The 18,755-nt window shown below is 44.1% G+C and overlaps 1 protein-coding gene across 1 annotated transcript in view; it reads right to left on the bottom strand.

Annotated features, from left to right (window-relative positions):
* phactr3b (phosphatase and actin regulator 3b) overlaps positions 1 to 18,755 on the bottom strand; it is a 70,312-nt gene that overhangs the window by 43,951 nt on the left and 7,606 nt on the right. Inside the window, exons 2-4 of the mRNA XM_079579288.1 lie at positions 7,989 to 8,147; positions 671 to 745; positions 441 to 581 (exon numbers count right to left, since the gene is read on the bottom strand). Of these exons, the coding sequence (XP_079435414.1) occupies positions 441 to 581; positions 671 to 745; positions 7,989 to 8,147 (375 nt within the window). The remainder of the gene's footprint in view (positions 1 to 440; positions 582 to 670; positions 746 to 7,988; positions 8,148 to 18,755) is intronic.

Here is an 18,755-nt window from a genome sequence, read left to right as displayed (position 1 = left end):
TAGTGGACAACCATGAGTCTGCACAATTAATCATAATCAAATAAGTGTTGTATTTTATGTGAATATGCATTAATTTAAGGGTTTTTTCCACACAATTTTATACATTTCTAGATACGTACCCTGGTATACAGTGAAAGCATTTGCTACTGAAAGAAAATAGTGATGGATCTCAAATAATGTATGTGACTCCTTTTCATCCACCAAAGAGTAAAATTACTCATTTTTATACAGATATCCACTTTGAAATGTAGTTTTTCTTTCAATTCATTTAACAAAACATAGCTGTTGTGTAGTGAAGTAAATAAATAGAAAAATGTACTTGGGTTTTTCTATTATTCACATTTACGAACCCAAGGACCAAAAGAGTGTTTTTCTCACAGTGAGTTCAGCAGGTAAATGTCTCTCAAAGCAGCGTGAGCCCAGTAAGATTCAGCCTGTACCTGTGGAGTTCTCCAGGTCGCTGCTCAGCTCATCGTTGGTGCAGGCCAGAGGGGCCACAGGCTCCTCGTCCCGCTCCTCTCCATCCGAATGTGTGGGCGTGTCTGCATCCTCGCCATTCGCCCCGCAGTGAAGATCGGACTCTGCAGGCACCACACAGACAGAGACGCGGGGGGTTAGGCCGTCATGAGAGAAATACGTTTGGTTATTTCGTTCATTTAAGTTTCTGCACCTGCGTCTGCCTCCCCAGGACATTGCTTCATTAACTCGTCTCTCTTCTGTCGCTCGGCGGTCCTCTTTTCCACAGCTACACACACAAACACACACAAGAAAAGATATTCTATAACTGTCTGGACCTTTTACCCCCTAGCCTGGCATCCAGAATGATGCCCCTCTGTATATTTTATACACAGGGGATATCAGTCTGCCCTTTTTGGTCATAATAAGTGGTAGATGACCAAAAACACATCGGCAAAAGGTAACTTTTGTGATTCATAATTCTGTTATTTACGCAAAACCGCTTATAACGCCACTGACTGCCCTTCTCTGATTGGTTTACTCCACTTCCTGTTTGCTTGCGTATGTTAAGCTGTAGAAATCAGGTTGATGCGGAGTCTTACCAGATTACTTAAAGTGACAATAAAGAGTTGAAAAATGTTAAAACTAAGTATTTTCATCCTCCTACATGTTCCAGCCATGGCCTAAAGTGTAGAATGAGCTCAGACCTGTTCACCACAACTGCCTATAGAATAAATAAATAAAAATCCTGCTCTGTCACTCAAAAATGTTGTTAATTGGTCCGAAGTGCCGTCATGCACAAGCTTTATATAGAAGCTGCAGTTACAAATAAGACCTGAGGTGGCAGTAGTGAGCATAAAATGACTAACTTGCATCTAGCCCCTTTAACCCCGCCTTGACCAAGTACATTTTCTCCAGTTCAGTTTTACCCAAGTCTAACAAGTTTCTTGGCAACAGTGTAATGCCTCATTTGAAAGCTAAGACCTACTGCACAAAATTGATCGTAACTTTTTTGTTGTTTGTTGTCGCTGCATCGTGTTTTCGTCAATTCTTTTTGTCGCTTTTTGGCTGTGTTTTCGTAGGTTTTGTTGTTGTGTTTTTGTTGCTTTTTCATTGTCTTGTGTCCTTGCTTTTTTGTCATGTTTTCGTCACTTTCAAATTTGGGAAAAAATTGGGGGATAAAATGTAAAATTTGTGGGGGGAAAAATAAAAAAATAAAAAATAAAAAGCTGTGTAGAAAAATTGGGGAAAAAAGTGCAAAAACTGGGGAAAATTCAGGGAAACAGTTTGAAAAAGTATGGAAAATAATCTGGGAAAAAAAAAAAAAAAAAAAAGTTTTTATGCGCTTTTGTAGTTAAAGTCTGTAGTTGCCTTCTTGGGGGAGACTGCGGAATCTACAGGCCAGTTCCAGTCGACTGAAGAACAGTTTCATACACCAGGAAGCTGAACTCCCTCCCTTCCCTGCCATCCCTGTGCTTCCGCCCCTTACTCCCCACTCCTCACTCCACAACAAGGACAAGAGAATGAACTATTTTGATTCATTGTGAAATTAATTGACGGATAAAAATCTTTGAATTTGAAAAGAAGTTTCTTGGTTGCTTCACCGCAAACAAATGATACAAATGCAAAAGAAATTAACATTATTAATCTGTTTTATGGTTCGATATGACAAATAATATAACATGGGTATTGAAAAAAAATATTGTTCAGGCATCTGTATCGAAAACCATGTATTGTTAAAGTACTGGTATCAAAAAAATGTAACGGTAACCCAGCCCTATCCGTACATGTGCGATACTGTAGCTTGTGCTTATTAATTTGAACTCTTGAGAGATTGACCCAAGCCACCACATAAGACCAGCAATGATCCCACGTCACACGTCGATGTATGAGTCGATGTATTTCTGTAAGAGGTGTTAATCTGTGGAACGACCTGGAAGATCAGTTAAAACTGTCCCAAACAGTCAAAACTTTCAAAAAGTTGTTTAAAGCTACTAAAATTCAAGAATATATAAGCTTAGGATGAATAAAGTAAGTGTTAAAAAGGCCTAACACTTTTGCGAATGCTGCCTAGATACAGGTGACAATTTAAGTAACAGCCAACCAGGGGCTTAGCTCCACCCTCGGCCTCCCCAGAGCTCAGCGCAGCGCTACTTGTTTTCAGTGTGCGAGACGGACTGAGCGGAGAGACTCCTAAGTCACGAGTGTGTTGTACGTGTGTTGTAGTGTCGTAGTCATAGACCTGTTCAGGGGTACTATTGCCGCGGTTGTGGTGCGCGTGTATATGAAGAACGTAAGTACCATTTAGGAGTTTCCAAGTTTTCTATGTGTTGCAGTTTATCGTGTTTTCCCACAGTTAATGTTATTGCATGTAGGCCGCGGTCCGTGACAGGCCTTAGCAGCGCGGGCACACCGATAGATGGCCCAGTTTAATGTGTAGCTTATTGCTGCTTTTCATGGTTGGTGTGTAATCGTTCTGTGCGAGATTAGCGTAGTTCAACCAGTTATAGGCAACTGTGGAGAAAGTGCGGGTCTGCGCTTGGCCTTAATGGCGGCGCGTTGCGGAGGACCGCATGGCTCTGTACGTCCTCTTAAAGGGCCAGCGCACGGTGTTGCACCGTCATTGGGGTTACCATGGCAACACATGGGCCAGTGTTCTTACTTATGTTATTGATCCTGTTATTATGTTTAATCTTTAGTACTTTCAATGTTATATCTTACTGTTTATTATTTACATTTATATTCAGTTTTATGCAGAGTGTTTATTATTATTAATATCGGTAACTTATGTTTATGTTTTTCCTTTCCCTGTTGTAGAACCGTGCACTACCGTCTGCAAATAAAGCTTCAACAACGACATCTGGTTAAGTTCTTTCGGGGACACCCTGAAGCGGGTCAGAAATAGTACAGCGCCACCTAGAGTGTTTTTCATGGTCCTTCGAGCCGGATTCTGACCTACTCCAGTACGATGTCGACAGGACGAGGAGGCACCAAACGCCACATCTCCCTGCCCCGGTACCTGCAGGACTACGACATGACCGGTGCCAGCCGCCGCGCTTCTGTCACCAATGCTACAACACAGGACGATGGACCAGACAGGATCGTTGCTCCGTCCACTGCAGAGCTGCAGCACACTCAGTCTGAGGGCCGGCCCTGGCCAGACCAGGAGCAGACTCAGGATAATGCCTCTCTCGTCACAGCTCTGGAAGATCTGAGGCTGCAGACCCTTGAGCTCAGGGGACAACAGAACGACCGTAATGAGGAGCTAAGGTCTGAGATTAAGCACCTAAGCAGTCTCATGAAGCAGTTACGACCACACTCCTCTGGCAAGGTCAGCAGAAGAAGACGGCACAGTACTCCGAGCCCCCGTAGGTCAGCGAGGCACAGCTCGTCACCCAGTCCGCCTTCCAGTGCCTCTAGCGACCCCTCTCCAGAGCGCTCATCAGAGAAGTCTCGGGTACGGCGAAAGTCATCACCAGAGCCACCCAGGTACAAACTGCCCTCACAACGGCACAAGCAAAACAGCTGGCCAAACAGACGCTACTGTCAATCACCTGCACGCCGCTACTCGACAGAGAGACGTCCAGCACGCTCCCCTGAGTACAGCCGTACTTCCGATAGACGGCACAGTCGCCATTCAGCCAGCCACTACTCACCTGATAGACCATCCTCCCACTCACGTCGGCACCGCCATGAAAGTTATCGTGCCACCTCTCACGAGCATCACCGTGACCGTGACCGTGAGACCCCACGACGCCGTCACTCCAGACACCGGACTGCCAGTCCATCCGATGATCGGGAGCGGTCGTACAGGGGACCTAAACCGAGCATCCCAGACTTCACTCAACCCAATCCGAGAGAGTTTGCCAGGCTGAGGATTGCACTGGAGAACCTCCTCCCCAGAGACGCTACAGAGAGGTTTAAGTTCCAAATCCTCTGTGACCACCTCAAATTAGAGGAGGCGCTGTTGGTGGCGGACTCCTATGTCAACTCGCCATATCCATACTCTGACACCATGGATGCCCTGAATGAGCAATATGGACAGCCCCACCAGCTAGCACTTCAACGCATCGCAGAGTTGATGGAGGCACCAAGCATCATGTCTGGGGACATTAAAGCCTTCCGGACATTTGCCCTCAAAGTGCGCTCCCTGGTCAGCATGTTGAAGCAGCTGGGCATAAAAGGCAGAATGGAGTTGGAGTGCGGCTCCCACGTCTCTAGGCTCTTGGGGAAGCTGCCTCACGACCTACGAGCTAGTTTCCGCCGCTACGTACACCCCCACGACGTGCCCATCCCCACTCTGCACGATCTATCGGACTGGTTGGAGTTTGAGCTGCAGGTGCAGGTGGACACATCACGGTACAGCACTCGCACAGTCTCCCGATGGGAGCCGATGAAGTCTGCTAAGCCCACATACAAGCCAACCACCATTCTACTAGGGTCAGAGGGCTCTCCCGAATCACCTACCAATCAGGTCAAAGGGAATAAGTACTGCCCCTATTGTGATAATGAGAAGCACTCTCTCAACAACTGTGCCAACTTCGGCCAGCTAACCACAGTCCAGCAGCACAGTTGGATCAAGGACAATAACAAGTGCTGGCGCTGTGGGCGAGGGCACAGAGCTGCAGAGTGCGACCTCAAGTTGACATGCAAGACCTGCGACAAGCGACATCTACTTGTTCTCCACAATGTCAACACCCAAAGTCAAGACAACGTGGGGATATCCGATCCCAAGCTGCGACAGTCGGACTCCTGCCTCCTTAACACCGCGGAGGAGATTCTGTATGTCGACCGACCCCCAGAGAGCAGGAACGTTCTCCTGAAGGTGAGCAAAGTCATTCTGCGCAATGAGGACAAGTTCCTGGAAACGTTCGCTGTCCTGGATGATGGCTCCGAGAGGACGATCCTTCTGCACTCAGCGGCTCAGGAGCTTGGCCTTCACGGGGCGGCAGAGGAGTTACCCTTAAGGACTGTGAGGCAGGACTTTCAGCTGCTGCACGGGGCGGCAGTGTCATTTATGCTGTCTCCCGCTGCTCAACCACACAAGGTCTACCACATCAAAGGGGCCTTCACTGCTAAAGAGCTGGGACTTGCGGAACACACTCATCCAGTAGACAGTCTCGTGGCCAAATATGGGCACCTCCGGGGCGTGCCGCTGCAGAGAATTGAGCGTGCGCACCCTGTACTGCTCATTGGATCTGACTACCCCCAACTCATCACGCCCATTGAACCTGTGCGGCTTGGTCCTCCAGGTGGACCAGCAGCCGTTAGGACCCGTCTAGGTTGGACACTGCAGGGCCCAGCCCAAAAGGTAAAGCGCTGGAACACAGCTCCCCAGTGTTTACTCACTATGACGTCAGCCGCTCCCCACAACAACCAAGAGGAGCATCTGAACAGGGAGGCTTTCCTGTGGCACCCTCCCAAACCTACCTCCATGCCCCAGCAGGACCAGGATGTCCTTCCTGACGATATCGGTGCTACCCATTTGCTGTGTTCTCCACCCACGCCTGTGCTCTGCGCGTCGAAAGAACAGGTGCTTTTACAGCTCAGCATCACAAAGGAGATACAAGCCGAGTACGGGGAGCAAAAGACTGAGGATGTAGCTGAGGCTGAAGCTACACCAATTGTTGAGCGGCCAGCTTGTACAGCCATCAGTTGCTGCCTACCACTTCCTGTGGTATCCCAGCTTGTGACCAAAGACCACGCTCCCCCATCTGACCAGCTTCCAACCATGAGAGCGCCGAACTCACCACATACAAACATCACGGCTCATGTGCTGTCCCTTCTTCATGTTATTCCAGGAGCGGGCTCTATCAACGCATACACTGCCCACTTGGACAATCCGGACATCATGCCAGCGCCAATCGGCCACGTCACCACCAGTCCAGGACCGCCTGAACTCAACGTGAGTACCAGCGCATCTTGGATGGACCTCAGCAAGTCTGCCATTCCTTTCCACGGGGCGGCTGAATGCAACAACAGAGAGGCAGAGAAGCCACTACAGCGGGCTCTAGCGGAGTATACCCTCCCTGAGCCAACACTCCAGATAGCTGCTTTGCACCTATCCAGCGATGATCTGGTGCCGGACCTGGGCTGCCACTACCGGCTGCACCGAGTTGAGAGACAGCGGCGCCATAGCAGACGCCTTCATCCACGGAGAAGACAAGGCCGCAGGATGTTCCCCGGAGTGCGGTATCATGACAGCGGGGGCTTGACTATGGCTATAAAGGCCTTTTCTCTTTGCTGTTTTACAGATTTCCACAGGAAATCTGGGGGCGGCTGTTAAAAAGGCCTAACACTTTTGCGAATGCTGCCTAGATACAGGTGACAATTTAAGTAACAGCCAACCAGGGGCTTAGCTCCACCCTCGGCCTCCCCAGAGCTCAGCGCAGCGCTACTTGTTTTCAGTGTGCGAGACGGACTGAGCGGAGAGACTCCTAAGTCACGAGTGTGTTGTACGTGTGTTGTAGTGTCGTAGTCATAGACCTGTTCAGGGGTACTATTGCCGCGGTTGTGGTGCGCGTGTATATGAAGAACGTAAGTACCATTTAGGAGTTTCCAAGTTTTCTATGTGTTGCAGTTTATCGTGTTTTCCCACAGTTAATGTTATTGCATGTAGGCCGCGGTCCGTGACAGGCCTTAGCAGCGCGGGCACACCGATAGATGGCCCAGTTTAATGTGTAGCTTATTGCTGCTTTTCATGGTTGGTGTGTAATCGTTCTGTGCGAGATTAGCGTAGTTCAACCAGTTATAGGCAACTGTGGAGAAAGTGCGGGTCTGCGCTTGGCCTTAATGGCGGCGCGTTGCGGAGGACCGCATGGCTCTGTACGTCCTCTTAAAGGGCCAGCGCACGGTGTTGCACCGTCATTGGGGTTACCATGGCAACACATGGGCCAGTGTTCTTACTTATGTTATTGATCCTGTTATTATGTTTAATCTTTAGTACTTTCAATGTTATATCTTACTGTTTATTATTTACATTTATATTCAGTTTTATGCAGAGTGTTTATTATTATTAATATCGGTAACTTATGTTTATGTTTTTCCTTTCCCTGTTGTAGAACCGTGCACTACCGTCTGCAAATAAAGCTTCAACAACGACATCTGGTTAAGTTCTTTCGGGGACACCCTGAAGCGGGTCAGAAATAGTACAGCGCCACCTAGAGTGTTTTTCAGTAAGAAAAATAAATAAAAAATAATAATGATGACATGATTTAGTTTCAACTAAATTAACTTAAAACAAAAGTATGTATACATATTTGTTGGAATATTGAAATTTATGTTACTAACTTCAGATACATGCTTATTTCTTTACTGTTTAACACTTGATATTGTTCATTATTATTAATGTTTGTGTTTTGTTTTTGTTTTTCTCTGGTGGAGGTCTGTAAACTGGGTTAGGCGTTATAAGTTTTCACTTCAGCCTAAACCCTTTCGGTCGTGTTGTACACAAAGAATTGGAAATGTATTTACGTATAAAGGAATGAACTGACCGAATAAACTACTACTACTACTACTACTACTACACTCACCTGCTGCCGGCTTCAGCTTCTCGTTCTTCTTTTTCCGCCACTTCCAGGGTTTGAAGATGCGCCCGAGGTTGGCCAGTTTACTATTGCGGCGGACGGGAGGCGTACGGACCCCTGAGACAAGGCAACCTGAGTGCAGCGCCCTCTGCTGGTCCATCACATCTACAACAAAAACACAGTGACATAATGTGAGACATGTCGATTTGATTGCTTTAAAAAATATGTGATATGTGAATGAATGAATAGCAGTCTTTTACAGAGAGAAAGAGCACTTCAGTCACAGCCGGTAGAATTGCCTTATAGGAACTTTTGTATTTGATGCGTATTCTGACAGCTGCAGCATCCACAGAAGATGAACATGGTGTGCAGTGCATCCTCAATGACACAGCAGGTATTAAACACGCTGATGGTGGGAAAGGGAGTCTCTGTAGAGCCACTGACGATCCATGTGGCTGAGACAACGCTGCTCGGCTAATGCCTTATTGACCGAAGCCCAATCCAGGAGAGGAGCGAGCGTCGGGGTATAGACAGAGAATGACATTGTTTGTGTGGGACTCACATGGTTTCGAGGGTAGCCAGATCGTTCCGGCTCCAAAGGCGCAGACAATGAGACGCTGTTAAAAAGTCGACTTGAAAGCTATTGAAACAAACGAAATCAGCCCCACAGCAAATGCCATTTCTAAGGTCAATGTGCAGAAGTTCATTTTTAGTGAGGATTTTCCAAATATAGTTACATTTTAGCTGATTGTTGTGTTTTCTTGTCTTGATTTGTCACATTTACCTTTTTAATTGAAGGTTACCGGAAAGTACTGTCGAAATGGTTTAATACAGTGGTTCTCAAAGTGGGGTCCGCACTACAGGGGGGCCTTCAAAGCGCGACTGCAAAACAAGTTCACTGAAAAAACATGAAATTTGGAAGGAAATGTACATTTATTTGCTAAGATGCACCACTTTTAATCAGTATTTGGGTTGTTTTTCCATGCAACCTTAGCCGTAAAATAGTTTATCAATCCTATGAATAGAGTAAACAATTATTATTGGGGGCCCTGGGAGATTTTCAGATCTATAAAGGGGCCGCGATGTCCCGGACTTTGGGAATGGCTGGTTTAATAAATAGCATAAATATCGCAATTTTCAACACAATTTCCTCCATATCATCCTTAGTTTACGCTGTTGTGGATAAAAAGGTACAACATGTAAACTACCTGTGCAGAGACGTATTGATGCTGCTGCTAATGTTTTGACTTGAACACAGCATTTGTCGCTCTGTACTGAAAGTAAACAATGTGATCCATTGGAATGTACAACAATAGCCATTACAGATGGGGTGAAACCCGCTGTTCTGAGCAGTTGAGCCGACCAGGGTCAACCCCCCACTGCTCAGGCCGTCTGTCAGAGCAAGTGTCTGCGGATCAAGCAAATGATTGTCAAAGCTGTTCCGACAGAAACGACTGCACACTGGGCTGACGGGTGGGAAATAATGCCTCACACTGTATCTCATTGTCACTGTGATTATTTCAAGTTGCAACAGTATTTCCATTTGATTCGGATAAAGCACCACGCCACACCTAATTGCATATTGCAAAGGGGCAGGAAATGGGAACTTTGGCACTGAAATTTAAGGAATGTTCCAAAATTAAAAACTGTCAAAATGCTAAAATCTGATATTTTTGCATAAGCTAATGGATACAACCCGTACCCCATGAGGAGGATCATATCGTCAAAACAAAACACAACTTTCCTGAACCTACATTCTGCTGAATACTCTTTCTAATGAGTGGTGGGACAAATGTCAAAGTTTTATGAAGTGACTTTGTTTTATCACACTGAGGTTGGTTAAATTCACCTGTCACTAAGACAGATCATGACAGACGCTGACCTTTACTGCACGGGGAGTGGACGGAGCCTGTGTCTGACACAGAGCTGCATTAAACAGACCTAAATCATAGACTCCTAAATCAGTATAATATTGCAATACAGCACACACTTGATGAATAAATGCAAGATGAATACAAACATGGAATGAGTCTATTCCTTTTCCAAAACCGCTTCTTTGTATCGGCCACACCCTAACACACTGCCCTCTTCAAACCCTGGTGTCAGATTCGGCGAGGATGATTTCTTTTCATCTTTTTCACTGTGATAGATATTTCAGTAAATAACGATGAAATCAAATGTTTATGCTTCAGTTTATATCTGTGTAGAAGCAACCTTCAGTTGTGTTAATTTCCATATGTTCCTGTTAGCTTGTTTGTTAACTTATACACAGTGGTGCAGCACTTAGCGCTCGTGCTTCACAGCAAAAAGTTCCCAAGTTTGAGCCGTTCTATGTGGAGTTTGCATGTTCTTCCCGTGTCTGCGTTGGTTTCCTCCAGGTACTCCGGTTTCCCCTACCACAAAAACATGTACAATAGGCAACGATGAATGAGAGAGTCCTTGAGAGTGCGAGTGTGGGACAACGGATGCAAATTAGCCCATGGCTACAATCCAGTGTGGTGTGTTCCTCCTTAACATGCACTGTCCCAACCACATAAACCAATAAATAGAAAAAGAAAAAATGATTCCCATAAATACTCATTAATTCCCTTGGAAAATTTCCAAGGTTAAAAATTCCCAGAATTGTGTAACTCTAATTTCACAGCAGCAAAAATCTACTGTAGTTTTGCACAAATACAGTCCTGTTTTAATAGATAGATTTCTGTAAAATATTGTGGGGATATTAAAGTGATATAAAAGTACTCTTCAAGAGGAGCGTACAGCGGGGCAGCCAGTCAAGAGTGTCCTCCCAGAATAGACTGATAATCAATGGCCACTGGCTTTAGCATGTTCCTGACTTAAAGCACTAATGTGTGTACAGCTTAGCAGTGCAGAGGCACCACAGAGATGGGCGAGCAGCACAGGCAGAGCGAGAGGCTCCTTGGAGAAGGGACAGAAATAGGCCCTCCTACATGGTCTGACTCCAACCCAACAACAAGCTGAGCCCGCAGGGAGCTACAGCGATGCAGCGCCGTGAGAGGCCTCACTATCAGCCAGAGACACAGCAGCTGCTTTTCCTAATGTTCCAATAACTCCTCAACTGACAGCATTTCACAAGCCGCTCATAAAGATGAGTCCAAGAACATCAGCTACACTTCAGCCAAGGCTTATTTTTAATGTCACTGACATTTTATCTGATGGTAGTTCTCTTGTATCCTGTCGCTCCACACATGACTGAGCTCACAACGTCAGCTGCTCCTCCACTCATAGACTTCACATCCTGACAAAGATGACAGGGCTTTCCCAGCAGCCCAGAGTCTGCACAGCAGTCACAAATGAACTGTAGGCCATAAGTAGGGCGGGGCGATATATCGATATTTAAGATATATCGATTTAAATGAGATATGGAATTAGACCATATCGCGTATATCAGAATATTTCAAATTCATGTAAGCTATTAAGTTAAGCTGATTTTTAAAAGGTTTATTTTAAACTGAGCACTTTATTTTGTTATCTTTTTATTAATAAACGCTGCCCTCATAAAAAGATTGACCTATTTTATTTTCTAGGCCATTTTTATTTAAGATATTATTTTATTTAAATGTGCACATTACGGAGCTTTGTTGTACAGTGTTTATGTTTACATTTTATAGTGACTCTTCAATAAAACTACTCACTGGCTTTGACTTTGACTTAACATTTCCTTTCACAGCTCTCACTTTGGGGGAAAAATATCAGGATGTATATATACAGACGGCATCTCTGGAATCGGTATGTATGAATATATGGTCATTTTTTAAAGAGGGGGTATTATGCTTCTGTTGGTCTGTAAATGCAGTAAATTAGAATAACTGCCCTGTATAAAATTGCTCTCTCAAAATGGCTGTAGCGAATGTCTTGAACTAGGCCTCTGTCTTTAAGAACCTCTGACCCTTTCCGACACGCCCCCTCCACGCGCTGTCTGTGGCATCAGTGGGGAGGGGGTTCTGCTGAGGAGCAGTGGTTGGTTACTCGGCTGGTGACGAAAGCTCGGAGGCGTCTCCAGGAGGTGGGGGCGTTCCTAGGAGGACTCAGGCAAAGCTATCCCTAAAATGGCCGCCATCAGAGTTTTTACAGAGTACTCAAAAATACGTGAATGTGCCAAGGCAACACTTCAGGCATGTTTTTAATGAGGGAATGACTTAATGACATGATGTAAAGCTTGAAAAAGTCGATTTTGCTTAATACCCCCCCTTTAAAACAGTTAAGGGGGGAAACAATTTGGAGAACAATCTAAACGTTCTCTAATTATTCAAAAACTACTTCAACAAATGTGAATTATGAATATAGTTTTCTACAAAATAAAGATACAAAGACATGCAGAGAAGCGAAGTGGTTCAACAGCCCATCAATACATAAATAACGGAGAATGCTAACATGGTGCCTCATGTTAGCATCATGCTAATGCTAACGCTAGCCACGACTGCCGTTTTTTCACTTCGACTGAACAATCTGCTGTCAATAAACATCCACGTGGACCCGACTTAGACTTGACTTTATTTGTATGTGATAGATACGTTCATATTTGGCCAGAAAATGGCTAAAAAGAGTGATAAATTGTGTTTATGATGAGTTTTAGTCCATATCGCCCAGCCCTAGCCATAAGTTTCTACTATGCCACCATACATTACCAACTAGGGCTGGGTACCGTTAAACGATACCAGTACGGTATCGAAAATGAAGGTGTAGGTACTACCGGTATCGGAAAAATAAAAGTATCGAAAGCAGGTACCGAAAAGAAATATAAAATCTTTGTATTCGTTTTTACGCTGTTGGTTGTACAAATTTAAAAAGAAAAAAAAAGTGAAAGACAAGTAAAAAAACAAAAATGAAAAAAGGTGGGATAAATTGGGTTAAATTTGGGAAAAATCTGGGGAATCAAAAATATCAAAAAGGGAAATCACGTGGAAAAAAAAACAGAAAGAAAAAAAATTGGGGGGTAATTTTGGGGAAAATTAGAAAAAAAAAAAAATGGGGAAAAATTTGAAGAAATATATACAGTGTACAGTTGTTAAAGGAAGTTTCATCTTAAACAACTAATACAAATGTAAAATAAATTAAATAGAAGGAAATTAATAAATTAACATTATTCAGTTTTATGGTTCTAAATGAAAAATAATTAAGTATCGGTACCGAAAACTAAGTATCGTTAAAGTACCGGTATCAAAAAAAAATGTAACGGTACCCAGCCCTATTACCAACTCCATTTAATTCCACATGAAACACACAACAGTGAAAAAGAAAAACAAACCAAAAAAACAGGAAAGACTTTTGTTTGGATTCGTCACCCAGAGGCTCTGTGGCATCTGCCCACAATGAGGGGCAGGTCATTCGTCCAGAGCCGTGGCTGCGTGGCTTTGATGCGGCGATGAATTCAGGTCAAGCGTGCAGCGAGCGTAGCAGCACGCGCGCCCAGGGTCAGGCTGCTGTTGCCATGGTTACCGCGGTGGATGCTGCAGAGAAGGGCCCTCGGAGGCAGAAAAACCACCACAGCAGAAGGAATGGGGAGTTGCTGGGTGGAAGAGGAGGCTTGTTGCCACACATGGAGACGCGGAGCTGCAGCCAATTACAAACGCCCGTGTAACGATGCATAATGTAAGTCTATCAGCGGCTGTACTTTCAGCGGCGAGTTCTGCTGAAATATTAATCTGACCAAGACTGATACACTGCGCTACACAACTCTGCAAGAGAATACATGAAAAGCTGTTGAAACTATAGCCTACTCAAGATAAAACACAAAGCCATCCCGACAAACTTTCTCACAATTCAACTTCTTCTTCATATAAAACACCCACATTGTGCAGTCGGACATTGCAACTTCAAATAGTCAACAAATATCATCCAAGTGAAGCATCCACAGACGCTGCAGAACAGGAAATGCAACAGATAAACGCTCACCCTCTGAAAACATCGAGCCTATGGGAAGATGGGAACAGTCGTAGCCAAAACATCTGTTCGGTAACACTCACCGAAGCGCAGATTCAAGTCCGGCACACGCGGCGTGTAGGCGACGCGCCGTTCCCGAACACCGACTGCAAACAGACTGGGAACTCCGAGGGTAAAAGTGACGTTAGCGTCGGTGCTGTTTTCTCCGGATTATTCGCGCTCCGGCGGAGATTGAAGAGCGGGACTGAGCAGATGTGAGAGCAGAGCGTTCGCATCTGCAGCCCGTCGCCCTGAGCCATGTGGACCCCGCCTCTCCGTGCGGGAGGAGCAACGCGGGACAGTACTGTACCGACCACAGATATTAATGCATAACAACAATCCCTGGCTGAACCCCAGGCTAACATCACAGAGTTATGTCGAAAATCTGTTTTAAAGGTGCACTATGGAACTTTTTATGTGGGGGAAAAATAGTGTGTATTTGACCTGTGGCTGGCATGGCGCCTTATTTACATCACTGTGACTTCTATGATGCTCCAGGATCTCGTATCTCGTGTTTCTGGAAGGTGTTCAACCTACAAAGCAACTCACCCTGGAGTGTTGTAAAGGCCACCGTGATGGAAAGTAAAGATGCATGCTAACATACAGCCCATAGATGTATGGTTAGTGCTAGATCGTCTGCTCCGGAGGGACAGTCTGCTGTGAAAACGTATGATGACACAAATTAAGGTTAGGGCCAGGGAAATGGTTAACCTCTTAACTCCCGCCTGAACCGAGAGGATCTTTTTCCTCACGTCATCAGATTTTTTTCCCAACATTTTTTTGTTGGGAATTCAACTCATCTTTGTAACTTTTTTGTAATTTTTTATCACATTTTCGTCAATTTTTTCATCAATTTTTAATCCATTTTTTTGTCACTTATTTATCACATTTTTGTCATTGTTTGTCACATTTTGTCACATTTTTGACATTTTTTATTAAAAAATTATAAATTTTTTGTCACATTTTTGTCATTTTTTCGTCCATTTTTTTATCAAATTTTCGTCATTTTTTGTCCATTTTTTTATCAATTTTTTGTCATTTTTTTGTCACATTTTTGTCATTTTTTCGTAATTTTTGTAATAAAATTTTTGTCACATTTTTGTCATTTTTTCGTCAATTTTTTTGTCAATTTCTTTGTCAATTTCTTGTGACATTTTTGCCACTTTTTCATAAATTTTTCGTCCCTTTTTTGTCAATGTTTTCTCACTTTTTTGTCACATTTCCATCATTGTTTTATTGCTATTTTCACAGCTTTTTTACAGAAGCTTTTGGACTGGGGTAAAGCCAAACTAAAGAAAATGTGCTCGGTTCAGGTGGGAGTTAAGGGGTTAACCTTAAGGATTAGGGTTAGGATTATTTGTATTTTTAGACAAACCAACTCATAGATCAATACAAACTCACAGCAGACCGTCCCTCCGGAGCATACGATCTAGCACTAACCTAGATGTATTGGCTTGTTGCACGGTATGGCTATGCTAGTTCCTCTGACCTGAAGTTGTGAGCGCGAGTACTTCCTGTCTGTATTCATATCCTTTAGAGATTTAGCTCAGACCTGCTGGAATAATAATCATATTTTCTAAAGATCACGTGGTGGGCAGTGAGTTCCTGGTAGATAATCATTTACTGTGTGTTCAAATCTTGATGGAGGATGTAACGAGTTCAGAGGAGACACCTGTGATCATAAAGGATTGATAGTTTGTCTTGAAGCTAAAGGCTAACATGCTATAAAAAATGGAATAAAAATAAATAGCGATGAAAAAAATCAAGTAGGACAAGATGGTTTATATGCAGATCAGTTCATGTTTGAGGCACTATTTCAAATTGTATAATGCATGAAATGAACGTTAGCCTTTAGCTTCAAGACAAACTCACTGATCCTTATAAACATAGACGTCTCCTCTACGGAAATATTTATATCGTACAACAACTCGTTCACCTGCGGTAAGTGAGCATCTACCAGGAACTCACTGACACCACAGAATCTCTAGGAAATACAATGATTCGGACGAGTCTAAGCTAATCTTAATGGAAATTAATATGAACAGGAAGTGCTAGCGCCCAGAACTTTAGCTCAGGACTACCTCAGGAGGAACTAGCGTAGCCACATTGTGCAACAAGCCAATTAGATGATACAGCCATAAAGCTCAACAGTCCCGCCCACATCCGGTCACGTGCCAGGGTCCGGAAGTTAAAATCCCATTCACATTCTGCATTAACCTCATTCCGGAAGTTCGCGTGGGCGCCACCATGAATTGTGCCCCCCCCTTTTCTCCTATTAGTTAACATGGGACTGGGGAAGTCCAGATAAAATCAGTCACTACAAGAAAACAAAGCCGTTTTTAGGCCGCGCAGAGAAACGGTGCAGTGTTGACTTGTTGGTGCAAATGAACATTGGATGTTTTACCCAAATCAATCTACTAAACATCAGATTTGAGCGGCGAGGTGGGCAAGGCGGAATAAGGTGAATAGAGCTCAACAGTCCTGCCCACTCCCGGTCACGTGTCGGGGTCCAACATAAAAAATCACATGTATTATTAGCACTATTAAGAGTTTGACATCACAGCGCCAGCTAATCTGCTATGTGCTAACTCACAGACATGAAACACAAGGTAAAATTGAAGATTTGTCTAAAACGTTATAAAATGCAAAATTCTAAAAGTAATTTCTTTGTATTTTCAAGTATTGTTTGTTTCTTTCTTGTAAATTACCCGCGCAAGTGTGGTAGTTTGCACATAGCTGATAAGCAGAATTGAAAAGTCAACGCTAAAAATACACAGATTTTTTGTGTCGGACCTCGACACGTGACCGGGAGTGGGTGGGACTGTGGAGCTCTATTGACATTTCTATATTTGAAATACATACAAAATATTAACAGTTTAAAAGTATGACGCCGGCTAATCAATCAGGTATGTGCTAACTCTTTTTTAACTCTTATTATGTCAAATGTAGAAATGTCAGCGCAAAATATGAGGGCTCAATCTTCCGCCTGGCACAAAAACAGCGTTGCTCAAGGCGAAGCTGGATTCTCGTGTACAAACAACGCTGCTTTCACCAGTAGGCTGAGGGCGTCGCTCAGAAAAAAAAAGGGATTGGCGTAGGCGTGGTGTGCTACAAACAACACTGACTACAACGACTGGCCGCTGCTTCCTCTTCACTTCTTTACATTAACATCGCGTGCAGCATCGCACGTCTTATCAAGTGCTCGCAGCTTCTTCCACTGTGTGAGTTAAACACTTTCCCTCTCCGGAATATGTCGACGGTCTGGCTCTGGCATCTGTATGAAAGAGCGCGGGGCAAACTTCACACCACATGAACATGATCTAAACAGCAGCATGTGCGCCCCCAAAATATTCTGGTCTGGGATGGTCTGTAGGAGGTAAAACTTGAAGAGGGGCCACTGCTGTGCCATGGGAGTCAACAGCCCCTGTCCAGCCACCTACTGCGCCAGCCAGGCATGAAGCTGAAGATTTCACATAGCGCCACCCAATCTTTGCAAAAGTCTAGTCTACAGTCTGCGTTTAGAAACGTAAATATGATTTTTTCAAAAAAGTCAAAGTGCAAAATATGAATGGGATTTTTAATTCCAGATCCCTGCATGTGATTGGAAGTGGGTTGGACGGTTGAGCTCTATTGGTTCACAAAAAGGTAAATTACCCACAAATATCATGTTTTTGTTCCGTATAAAAAGTTCCATAATGCACCTGACTTTCCATGACCATTATCAAAATGCTCTGAAATCGTGAGACAGTGACTAGGAGTCAGTCCCAATTGCCTTGTGTTTGGGTCAGCTGGCCAGTCGCCACTAACCCATTAAGTTTGTATTGTAGGACTACTTTTATAAGGCTTGTAGTAGATAATTATGTAGAGTGTGTGCCATCTCTGAAAATGCTCTTTAGGCAACAACACATGAGTCTCAAATCCATTTCCTCCTCTGTTAATAATTCACAAGTCTGGCTTGTAATGTGTTTTTCAACACAAACAAACGTGCTTGGAGGACTGCTCCTTGATTGACTTTGCTCCATACAATCCATCACTATACACATATTATTAATAATTCAGACACCATGAGCTGGAGTGTAAACAAAGCCTTTGTAGTTCAGATCGATCAGGAGAGAGCTCATATACTCTGCACAAGGCCTGACTTCATCTGAGATGATAAAAGTCAATGTTTAAATCTGTCCACAGGGACAGGCTTCTGTATAACCACAGCTCAGGGCACTCAGAGACAAACCCCATTCAATATTAATCACTCACTTAACACACAAGCCAAAAGTTCAGCACAAAATCTGTGTGTCATAAAATGCTGACAGCAGACTCGTCAAACTGAGGCAAACCAGTGCCAGCAGTGTCTTTGCAGCCACTTTAAAACTTCCTGTCTTACTCCATGACTTTGTACTAATAAACCTGAGCATGTTAGTTCTATGGAAGTGAGGCAGGGCCGACCCCAGGCGAGTCAGGTTTTGCCTCCCTAGTTTAGCACATGAACAAATGCTTTGTAATGGATCACATTAGACTAGAGTTTAGTTATTTAGATTTAGTTTATAGCTTTATTTAACCAGGAATTTGCAGCGGTGTCTTGGCCAAGTGGCCAGGAAACCCCTGCAGTAGAGTAGGCCTCTGACTTTGTGTTCAACACAGTTTTTTGACTCACCAAGCCTTTTCTTCATACACCACAATGAGAAGAGCATTTTGCTCCCTTGAACTTGTCCCTGAACTGAAACAATATTGTCCCTGTATGAGGGGAAAACTCTCCTCTGCAAGTGCCACAGTTTCACCACAGCTAATACAGCACTTGTCCTGATCTGAGGCAGGATCTTATATTGAGTATGT

This window comes from Gobius niger (assembly GCF_951799975.1).
Source record: "Gobius niger genome assembly, chromosome: 20".
Lineage (NCBI taxonomy): Eukaryota > Metazoa > Chordata > Actinopteri > Gobiiformes > Gobiidae > Gobius > Gobius niger.
Note: the sequence above shows the minus strand (reverse complement) of the source record. Positions and strands in the feature narration are given on the sequence as shown.